Genomic DNA, 12097 nt, shown 5'->3' with positions numbered 1-12097 from the left:
TGCAAGCCATTTTAAATTCAATTAATTCACTTCACATACTGAAACTGCATAAGGATGTTCTGATTGGCTCTTAGAAAATACGGGAAAATTGATTGTTCCTAATGCATCTCATTAACAGTTTTACTTCATAAAATTTTCATCTAAATCAAGAAAATTAATTCAGGGACAAATATTTTTATTCGTGTAAATTTAGGAATGCTTTCGTATAGGAGAGACGATTTTAAGAACAGATTAAAATGTACCTGCTATTACAGCAGATATATCTGACGTTAATGGTTTGAAATATTGCACACTAACACATATACTCGCACATAACACATATGATCATTGTCTAGGAAAGTACCGAAGAGACATGAGGAAGAAACCAAGAAATGGAGTATTTTGAAACTTCCCACATATTTCAGGAGATCTCTGCGATTTACAGAAGTTTTTCCATGTTCGTATTGAGAAGTGTTCTATGTACAGTGTCAGGCAATGCCAGAGGCATTGCCTGACACGGTACAAAGTATTAATTAGGTATTTATTAAGTATTAATTAAGTATTGATTAGGTATTTATTTAGGTATTTATTAAGTATTGACACGGTACAAAGTATAATTGCACCACAGAAATATCCACTAGAGGGCTATATGGTATGTCTTGTTTGTGGATAGCTCCTGAACAGATAAGTGATATTTTGAGTAACAATTGATGAATTTGCATAGTATTTACATAGTATTGTTTATTATTATTACTTTAGCGAGTCTGGGTGATTTTTGTGTATTTTTGAGTATTTTAATAGTAAATTGATAGATACGATTATCTGTGCACATGGCTCCCATAAAGAGGAATACAAAGATGGTGTCCAGGTCCCCAAATTTGTCTAAAAATCTTAACTTGAAGGATTTGATTCAGTGTACCGTTTGCGAAATGTATGCATTGAGGAGAGCGGTTGGAGTCTGGTTAAACAACGATAGTGGAGTGAATGTGTGCAAAAAGTGTAAAGAATGTGAGATTTAAAGTGCAAACGTTAAGAATGTAAGCGAGTCAATTAGAATGCAAAAGCAGCGGGTGAAAGAATTGATAGTGGTGGCAAATGATTTGAAAGGAAACAAAATGGCTATGAGTGAGGATGTGAAGGAATTGCTTGAGGTAGCAAAAGAGAAGAGTGAGAGAGTTAGGTTGGAAGTCTGTTGCCGCGGTATGACAGTGAAGAGTATAGAAGGAGGGCCATAATTACTAATGACTTTATGCGTGAATTATGTTTGATGAGTGGTGTGGAATTTGTGGATGTGTGGAATGAGTTCGATGGGCGAAAGGATTTATATAAAATGGATGGTTTACATCTGAATGGATTTGGTGTACGGAGACTTGAAAAGGTGTTGTCGAATGTAATGGAAGTGAATGTACAGAATCAGGGAAACTAGAGTTATTAAGGGGGGGGGGAGTAGATATGCAGATTTTAGGGAGACAGTTGAGTATGTGATGTGTGTAATATGCCCAAGCAAGTAGGAAAGACCACGAATCAGAATGCGATAGTTCGCATTAAATTAGGGATGGGACAAATCGGCTTCTGCAATTCATGTATACAAATGTCAGAAGTATTAGGAACAGGAATGAAGAATTTTTGGACTTTGTTGGCACTTCCAGACCACAGGTTATTGGCATTACAGGAAAGGATCTGAGAGGAAGTGTTCACTTGTTTGCTGATGATGCAAAGCTGGGTAGAGCAATTGTGAGTGCACAGGATGTCAAAATTTTGCAGGATGATTTCGATAGTTTGGAGAACTGGGCTAGGGAAAATGGATGTCAATTTAATGTGGCAAAGTGTAAGGTTATGCATTTTGGAGTTAAAAATATTAGCAGCAGTATATCACATTGGTGGAACCGTACTCCAGGGGAATGATGAGGCCAGGGATTCGGGAGTGTTGGTAGATAGGGAGGTGAAGTTTAGGGGGAAGATTGCAAAAGTCGCTAAATCAGCTAATCAAATCTCTTGGTTGCTGCAAAATACTTTAACAAGCAGAGACAAACAAGTTATTGATCCACTATATCGAGCCTTCATAAGACCCCATCTAGACTACTGTGCCCAGATATGGGCGCCAGGGTTTCTTCTTGATGGGGAGGAGGTGGAGAGGATCCAGAGACGAGTGACCAAGATGATAGCAGGTCTGTGGAATGAACCTTATGAGAACAGGTTGAGGATTTGTGGGTTGCAGAAATTGGTTGATAAGGAGAGATATGATTGAGACATTCAAATTACTGAAAGGTTTCTATAACATTAATCCAGAAGATATTTTTGAGAATAGGACTCGTGGTGGGAGGACTAGCGGCCATACATGGAAGTTGGGCAAGAGTGTGGTTAGCAGGGGTGTTGGAGCTGGGTTTATTACTTTTAGAGTGGTAAATGAGTGGAATAAGCTGCCAGAGTCTGTTGTAGGTGCTATGACCGTGCATAAGTTCAAGGCGAGGTATGATGGATACTGTGTGAATCGAATAGTTGTTCTAGACATGATGTTAGGGCCTCCCTCGATGAGTCTGTTGACTCCTTGGAGTTGCCCGAAATAATAATAATAACAATAATAATAATAATAATTTTTATTTTTTTTTAAACATTTTATTATGTCTCAGTATAAATTACATACAATAATAATATTTACAATATTTACAATAAGGTTTATACAGAATTTTTGAATTTAGAATATTATAATAATAATAATAATAATAATAATTTTTTTTTTATTTTTTATTTTTTTTTTATAAACGACTTATTTGTTTTTACAATGAAAATGATAAGGTTTACTATCACACAGAGTATCTGCACACACACAATGAAAAACATATTATCTTTTCTGTACAGTACGAAAATTCGATATACAAAATGCAGAGTACATTTTATAAATATGAATATACATTTTTTTTTTAACTAATTAATATGGATTGGCACCAATGTGCACACAATTCACGATACAATGCAGTAAGGCAGCATACTCACTTAATTCAATAATAATAATAATTTTTTTTTTTTTTTTACATTTTATTGTCTCAGTATAAGTTACATACAATAATAATATTTACAGTATTTACAATAAGGATTATACAGAATTTTTTTTTTTTTATTTATTTATTTTTTATTTTATTTTTTATTTTTTTATGTCTCAGATGAATTGCATACATAGTTGCTGGAGTAATTATATGTATATAATATTTATAACGCATTACAAGTGTGTATAACAGATACTTGCAAGTTAGTAATTTTCTTCCTCGAAGCTTAGCAGAGCTTATCTGAGGAAGATAATAGATGACAGAGGGTGGTGGTTTCATGGTTGTGTTCCTATGGTGGTCACAAGCCAACAAACAGTAAAATCAACGTGTTGATTTTACTGTTTGTTGGTACGTGTTTGAAAGACTTTGACTGCTATTACAGTTTAACTTTTTTTTTTTTTTTGTGCAAATAGGGTTGGATTTAGACATGGTGTGTTTGTTTCTTTATGTTCTTGTAGTGGTAGTTTTTTGAGAGGGGAGGTTGTCGTGGTTTGTGTGTGTGTGTATGTGGTGGGGGAGAGAGAAACAGGAATTGCTCTAATTTTCATTCTCGCTATAATATTTATATAGTGCCTGTTTCAGCTCTCTGTATGTTCCTAGGTTTCTGTTGTCGAACGGCAGTTTGTTTATCATGTCAGGTACGTAGAAGTTTCGGGTGGCTTTGCCGTGGTGATTGTTGTACTTATATGTTATGTAGTTTGTTGACTGTGGTCTTGTTATTTGATATGTTGTTCTGGTTACTCTATATGTTGGGCTGTAGTAGTGTTTTAACATGACTGTGTAGTGGCGTAAGTGTTTCACCTTAAATATTTTTTACTTAAAAACTTATTTAAGTAAAAAAATTTTTACTTAAATACTTAAAAAAAAAAAAAAAAAAAAATAATAATAATAATATAGTTAATTTGCTATTTCTGTTGAAGATTCCTTTTTGAGAGTGTTTCAAATGTACAGTATTAACAAGGACATTTTTCATAATAAAAAATGAATCTCGTGTTGAGGACCATACGTGTGAACAGTGGTCATCTCTGTGAATAGAGTTCCCTATGTCGCCATAAGCAAAAATTAGGTGGTAGGTGATTCTTTCATGGCGAAGAATTTATAGAGACAAAAACACACTTGTTGAAATAATTACTTTACTTATGATTAAGAACAGTAATTAATTCGATGTTTCGATCTCTGTATTGTGGTTATCATCTGGAAAACATACATATGTACAAGACACAATCTACATGACACTACACGAATCTAAATGCTTTGTTAATCGTTTACCCTAGCCTGACCTCCGGTGAAAGAAAACGTTAAATTAAAAAATGTTATTAAACAAAATATATGCAAAATTAAAAATTAATTCACAAAATAAAATAAACTTTTCATGCTTATCAGTACAATAATATACCGATGATAAAAAATGTTTTACAGAAGAACTACATTAAACAATTTCTGAAGTCCTCTGATATTAAGGTTTTCTTCTGTTTAGGGTTGCTCTGGATGCTATATGGGTTGAAGATGGGTTCTCCAGATTCTTAGAATTACTAATCCGTCATTATTGTTTAGATTCGGATGAAATGATGTTCAAAGAAGCCTGTGAAATGATGTTTTCAGCATTTCACAGGCTTCTTTGAACTTTCTTTCAAACCAGGTTATGGAGAGGTGTAGGGACTTGATAGGCAGCAGATGATTTCTCTTCCATTTACTGACAACCTTATTGGACGCTTTTGAGGAGGTTCTTTGCTTTCTTATATCTGACCCACACATGGAAGTCGAAGGCCCATAGCACATTGGTCCATTATGTGGGTAGCAAGGTAAGAACAAAGAAGGAATCCATTGACGTGGTTTGATCTGCTGAGGTTTTTGGGAAAGACAAAGTGAAAAGGTGGTTCCAAATACAGAAAAAAATGGAATTAAAGAGGAAAAAGAGAAACTGGTTCTGTTAGTTTTTGGAGCTGGATGGTAAATGGATATTGATTAGCAACTACCCTAGTTCTTACGGCTTTAGAAGACAGTCGGTGATGATAGCTTGCTCATATGATCATTGTCTAGGAAAGGACCGAAGAGACATGAGGAAGAAACCAAACTTCTATGAAAGAATAATGGCAGTGAATCCATGAGCGAAGTGGAAGGTCATCGATTATTCGGACTATCCTCTTCAGTATAGGATCTCAGAGAAGTTTTGGCTTCACCACTCTCTATGTGTCAGCAGTATTTGGTTGCAAATGTATACAATGTTAGAAGTTGCTCAGGCGAGAAGTAATTATTGAGATAAAATCCGGCTGAAAATTAATCAGCCGGATTGTATCTTCTGCTTTATAATTCAACTCAAGATGAGAAATCTGACCATGTTTGGAGATCTAAGCTGATCAAAAGTAAGGGGATTGTGAGAAATTGGAGAGAAGTGCATTTTGGTAGCATTGAAATTCACTAGGTTATTCCATCCTCACTGAAGAGCGATAAGAAAAGCTGCTACAACAAGAGGTATATTGACTACGGAAGATCTCTAATCTTGTCATGATTCAGCACTACAAGACTGCCCGAATGAAAGAGAGCAATCTAATGTGCTGTCATATCAACATTTCAAATGGGATTTCTAAAGGAAGACGACCCTTGTGGCATTTCAGAGTAGAATGTCTGAATTTGAATAGAGGAAATTATCTGTCGTCTCATAGTGAACGACTATAAAGAAATCGGGCCCCCCGATTTCTTTATAGTCGTTCTTATGGTTCTAATGCCTTTTCCATTTTCCAAATGGAAAAGGCCATAAGATAGCGGTTTTCTGAGCAGGACTCTGCCAGACTGGATCAAATTCCTTAGATGTGTTCAAACAACCATGCGAAAGAAACAAACTTGGTTCACCTTCTTCCGGATTTCACCCCCAAATTTCTGCCCAAATTGTTGTGAAGTACAGAAGATCAGCTCTATCCAGTGGCGAATTTAGTTCTGGTCACTAATTTGCTGGTACACCTACAGTTGTTGAAGAAGTTTGATGTTGATTATATCATTGATGACAATACAGAAGATACTTTCGCGCCTAATTACGTGTTGGTGTTCAAGTTATTCAATATTCTTACGATTTCCTTCTGATGAAAGGCTAGGAGTAGAATGAGGTGAGCAGTTTGATAAAGTGAGAGATACTTTGCCTTGCTCATCAGTGCAGTTGGAGAAGAGTGATGCCAGTGAAAGCCATGCCTTTGGGTGATGTTCTGTGGGTTACATCTAGATTCGAGGACAGTGGAACCATGGATCTAAAAGCTGCATCAATTGGCCTTGGCGAGAGACCAAAGAGTTGATAGCCATTTGGACAGTAAGCAAGTTTGCAGCAGTTGTTCATTTCAAAATCGGATTTCGATCTCATTATTATTATTTGTAGTTGCAAGATGCGTTATAAGTTGAGTGTTATGCTTGAGCTTCTGGGATAGCAACTTCTGATATGCTGAATTCATTGCTTAAAACTTCTTTGAAGTAATTGTTGAAACACATGTGATGAATAGTGGTCAGAATTTTAGGTGGAATTTTGATGTTCATTCCAATAAAATTTAATTGTTATTCTGCCTGAGCAGGGGTTTGGACCAGAAAAACAGAACAGGAATACTAATCCGATGGTCGACAGGAAAAGTAGATATCAATGAGGTTATTACATTTGCCATTCTTTTAACGCCAAAGGATCCAAGATTGAGAATGGCATGGTGAAAATAATTTGGAGGAGTCTGAATTATGAAGAGAAAATGCAACATATAGAGTATATTTGTAAGAAGACTGTTAAGAGGTGATCTTCGGTGTTAACGGGATGTGAGAGTCGCCTTGTGTTCTGCTATGCAGAGATTGACTGTTAGGCGCTCCCTGCTAATGGCAAATGTGATTTTTTAAGTAATATTCTTTGATAGAGAGGAAGGATAGTGTTATTAGAAAATAGTTTTGATGAGAAAATATCCAGAAATCATGAAAAAATACAAATTCAGATCTAGTTTTTAAATGATCACGCATTCTGTATTCCATTACAAACAGACAAAACACGTTCCATAACTTGTTTAAATAATACACTGCAGATTATCTTTCATACTGCTAATGAACCTCTAATAAAGTTGGGCATATGTTTAAAAGACCGCTTTAAATTGTCGTTTAAACCGATGCCATCTTCCCCTTCACATTACACTCAATGGCCCATCACAGCCAAGTAAGTTGGATTATTATTTATGACAGTGCAGTTAATCCTATCTGCATTGTCTGCTAGGGTAAATGGCGTGTGTCGTTCTTTTAGCATCTTTGCCTATTTTGATGATGAATAAACTGCTTCAAGGAAGAAAAACCTGGATATGAACTTCCTGATTCAACTCGCATTCTGTTAATAAAAACCTACTAAAGGTTCTTTCGAACTCTTCTCTTTCTAACCAAATGGCTTCATCTATACTGATCATGTTACGGAGGTGCTATCCTTGAAACTAGAGCCTCCAATAATGAGACCTTCGATTTATTAGGGCACCTTTAAGGCTACCCGTAATAAAATCCATAGTGGGACCCTACTACAACAGTATGTCTTTTTGTAGTTTGGTGGTGTTTTCATAAATGTATATAGTGTGTATACAGGGTGTTCAGGATAAATTTGACAGTTTCGTAAGGAAAAAGAAAATCTTCTTTGTATCTATTAAATTTAATGAATTGACAAAAAAACATTACAGGCAGAGTTAATTACAATACTATCAACAAGATTTACTCAAAATAACCACCATTAGCATCGATCACAGCTTCAATTCTGCTTCGGAACCTCGAACAAGCTGATGCTACAGTCTCCCTGGGAAGGGCCGCAAAAACTGTTTTAATTTTATCCATTAACTGGGCTTTTGTATTACTGGAAGTGCGATTGGTGTCTTTTTCAACTGCGCCCCATACAAAATAATCCATGGGGTTAAGGTCTGGGGAGTTTGGAGGCCAAACATTTGGACTGGTGAAGTCGTAGAAATTTTCAGACAACCATTTTTGACTTTTCCCAGAGGTGTGGCAAGGGGCCGAATCCTGCTGCCATACATACGGCCTACCATTGGCTACCCTTGTTATCCAGGGCTTGACTACAGTTAGCAACTCCACGAACAAAGCCCGAATTCCAATGCCAGGGTTCTTCAACACCTGTTCCTGCAGATTTGCGAGGAATTCTGCTGTACGAACGCAATCAGATCGTCTGCTAGGGATCTTTCTTCTTGCTACATCCTCGTAGTCACCATTGCAAGTCTCTAGTTCATGCCTGATTGTTTTTACTGTATTCAGGGAGCATTGGGCAGCAGTCGTAATATCCTTATTTTGATAGCGGGCACGAATCATCATGATACAAGTTATTCTCTTCCATGATTCAGGTGGGTTCCAGCTATCCATCCTTTCTGACATCTTGTATATGAATGAAGAAGGGTCCAAACTTTTAAATGAAGAGAAGTGTGTGTTAATACATGTAACTTACGGAAAAATATAATTAATTATAAATATGTCAAATTTATCCCGAACACCCTGTATAGTGTATATAGTAGTGTGTAGTGTATATGTAGTGTAGTGTATACACTACACACTATATATATATATATATATATATATATATATATATATATATATATATCCAATGGCTGTACCCTGTGTTTGAACACACGGAATACAGGAATACAGCCATAGGATATAGTACGGCAAGGAAGGCAACGGGAAACTACCTTGCTTATAATCATCTCCCTAGTATGGTAGCAGAGCTTCCCGTACGGATGAAAGGAAACTACTCATCATCATAGAAATCAAATGTTAATAATATTTTTTTCTTTCTTTTTTTCGCAGTCTTCTCAATAATATGGGATTATGAGGGCTGAAAAGTTGTGATAAACACTTAGAACAAAAAGGACTGGATTGTGCAACAAGGGAATGACTTTTTTTCTCAGAAGATTGCAAATGAAGCAGCAGAGTATACAACGCTTCTTGGGAATATGTCGAATAATATGTAAGTTACATGGTTCTACCTCAATTCCTTCATGGCGATTATTACAACTTTTCAGCACACCCTCCTGTATTCAATAGCTGCAAACTTTTGTTTGTGAATATATACAGTTTGTTGCATTTTTTTCACTAAAACCGAGAAATAAAAAAACAAAACAAAAAAGAAGTGATACTCACCACAGAACGCTAGTGTGGCCAGTCGGCTTCTCTCCATTGGAGGGGCCCAGTGTCGCCAGATACCATGACATGCTGGGTAGGTAACTCCCTGGAATGCAAATGAACATGCTCGGCATTAGACAAAAGTTGGCAAGTATATAGATTGCTCTGATGAGCACGAAAGATGAATGATATTATTTAAACTTGTACCCTTTCTCTAAAGGTATAGTGCTATGCTTGTATCCTAAAGAATAAATCCAAACAATCAAATAATCCAAATGTAAATCGGAAGCTTCTTTTTGATTAAAAGCTGTTTGTTTGAATGTTCCCCTACGAAAGTCGCTTCCCTGCTTGTCAGCAGAGTAATGCTGCAGAGGTTCTGCAACAAAAAGAAACCACCAGGAAAATTAAAAAAGAAAGCATCAAAATCATTACAAACGTAATGGATTTGCAAATGTGAGTAATCGAACAGCGTTTAACTCTTGCAACTTTGTAAGTTTAAAAAGTGATGCGCAGCATACGAGATCATAACCTTCGATTGCCTCAGTAGAGAATTAGTGAAACGCTACGAACACTGTCCAGGTGCCCGGATATACGAGTATTAATTAATGCTGATGATCTAAGCATGCTCTACACATCACAGCTATTCAAGTCGGGAGCCAAAAATTCCTCATTAGAAAGTGCAGAATCTGTTTCCGCAGGCCCTCCACCAGCTAGTACACGGTACTAAAACATATTGGCAACACTTCGATTGGAATTTCCAAATGACGAATAACCTTCTGCTGCTGCTTGTTCTGCCAGATTGTGCCTGGAGATAGCCGAATGAGCAGCTTGTGGGTCGCACCGGTGTGTTGTAATGGCCCCACTTAGATTGGAATCTGTGCACTCGACAGGCGGGAGTCTTGTCCACAAGTCCTTCCTTCCTAGTGTTTTTCCAGTATACCAACATGAAAGACGGCATAAGAATTATAATCTTACTGTGGTTCATAAATCTTCACTAAAACAATCGAAATTTCAAAAAATTGCAAAAACCCATTGAAATCCAACAAGACAACAAAACTCTATGTCAAAACACTTCGGCAAAGACTTTACTAACATCACGGAACTGAACAGCAATAAACGAGCTTTACCACTTACTGACATCATCAGTAAGTGGTAAAGAAGGAAGGATTTCACTAAGCCATATCCGCAAGTAACAGCTAATCAAATTGCTCACCAGCTGCTGAATGGAAAATTCACCAAAAAACACACAAAAAATACTTACAACCCAAAGTGAGGAACAAAATATGATTGACTTAGATTTCACCATCACTGAACTCAACGCTGGCATAAACCTATTAAAACCTGGAAAATCTGCAGGCCTTGATGATGTCTCTAATGAACAGATTAAACATTTTGGAACTGGGACTAAAGAGTGATTATTAAACCTATACAGCACTTGCCTCAGAACCCTAAGGATGCCAACTATCTGGAGGCATGCCAAAGTGATGGCCTTTCTGAAACCAGGGAAAACCCCAACTGAAGCAAAAAATTACAGACCTATATCACTACTCAGCAACCTCTTTAAATTCTATGAACGATTAATTTTGAATAGGCTACAACCCCTAATCGAACCCCATCTTATTGCTGAGCAGGCTGGCTTTAGACAAGGCAAATCCCGCACATCACAAATTCTCAACCTCACTCAACATATAGAAAATGGTTATGAGAAAAAAAAACTAGCCACAGGAGTAGTTTTTGTAAATCTAACTGCAGAATATGATACCATAAACCATCTCACACTCAGAAATAAAATATACAGAATAACTAGAGACTCGCCTTGTCCTCCTGATCCAATCACTCTTGGAAAACAGACGCTTTTACGTGGACCTTGGGGGTAGGAAGAGCTGTTGGCACGACCAAAAAATGGCCTCCCCCAGGGAAGTGTGTTATCACCATTACATTGCAACATCTACGTCAATGATTTCCCCATTTTTCCAGGAACTAGAAATTTTATCTATACTGATGACCTTACCATAGCTACTCAGTCAAAAAATTTCAAGTCCATTGAAACTGCTCTATCACTTGCCTTAAATAGTCTAACCACATCCTATACCAGCAATCAACTAAAACCAAACCCCTTGAAAACCCAGACTTGCCTTTTCCACCTTAACAATAAGGAAGCCAACAGTCTTGGGAACGCTCTAATATAGAACATTCCTGGAAACCAATCTACCTCGGTGTGACTCTTGATCGCATCCTCTCATATAAAACCCACATAGAAAAAACAAAGGCAAAAGTGAATGCAAGAACAACATACTAAGAAAGCTTACCTTCTCCAAATGGGGTGCAGACCCTAGCACACTGAGATCTTCTGCCTTGGCCCTTTGCTATTCTTCCAGTATGGTCCAGATACTGCCATTCTGAAAAACTTGATCCAGCATTGAATGAAAGCTTCCGCTTAATTACAGGATGCCTGAAACCAATACCACTAAAAGACGTGAATACTTTGGCTGGTATTGCACCCCTTTCAATTCGAAGATCTGCATTCTCAGCTGATGAAAGAAGCAGACAAATGAATGATGAACGCCACCACTGTTCGGCCAGACCGCAGTGCCCCAAAGACTAAGATCTCGACATAGCTTCCTGACAACTGTTGAATCATCTAAACCTCCAAGAGACAACTTTAACAATGGCTTGCATTACATCCTGAAAATAATACTGGTATTCCAACAGCCGAATATCTTTCACGTGTTGCCCACTTGGACTGGAATACTTGGAAAAGCTAAACAGACTCCGGTTCACAGGACACTGCAAACAAAGCCTCATCAAATGGGGGATACCTCACTGGCCCAGACAATTGTGAGTGTGGGACAACCCAGTCCATGGAACACTTTCTTTCTTGTCCCTTTCTTCCATCGCCTTGTGCAAAAGAGGACCTAATATCCTGCACAGAAAGAACAGTTGATTGTGCAAGATATTAG

General features: G+C 37.3%; 1 protein-coding gene across 1 annotated transcript in view; it reads right to left on the bottom strand.

The window, feature by feature from the left end:
• LOC150106173 (vesicular glutamate transporter 1-like) overlaps nucleotides 1-12097 on the bottom strand; it is a 108232-nt gene that overhangs the window by 30941 nt on the left and 65194 nt on the right. Inside the window, exon 6 of the mRNA XM_090394636.1 lies at nucleotides 9156-9243. Coding sequence (XP_090250762.1) covers nucleotides 9156-9243 — 88 coding nt within the window. The remainder of the gene's footprint in view (nucleotides 1-9155; nucleotides 9244-12097) is intronic.

The sequence above is a fragment of the Typopeltis vanoorti genome, chromosome 6 (genome assembly GCF_054136105.1).
Source record: "Typopeltis vanoorti isolate ZY-2024b chromosome 6, IOZ_Tvanoo_1.0, whole genome shotgun sequence".
NCBI lineage: Eukaryota > Metazoa > Arthropoda > Arachnida > Uropygi > Thelyphonidae > Typopeltis > Typopeltis vanoorti.
This window is presented reverse-complemented; position numbering and strand designations above follow the sequence as displayed.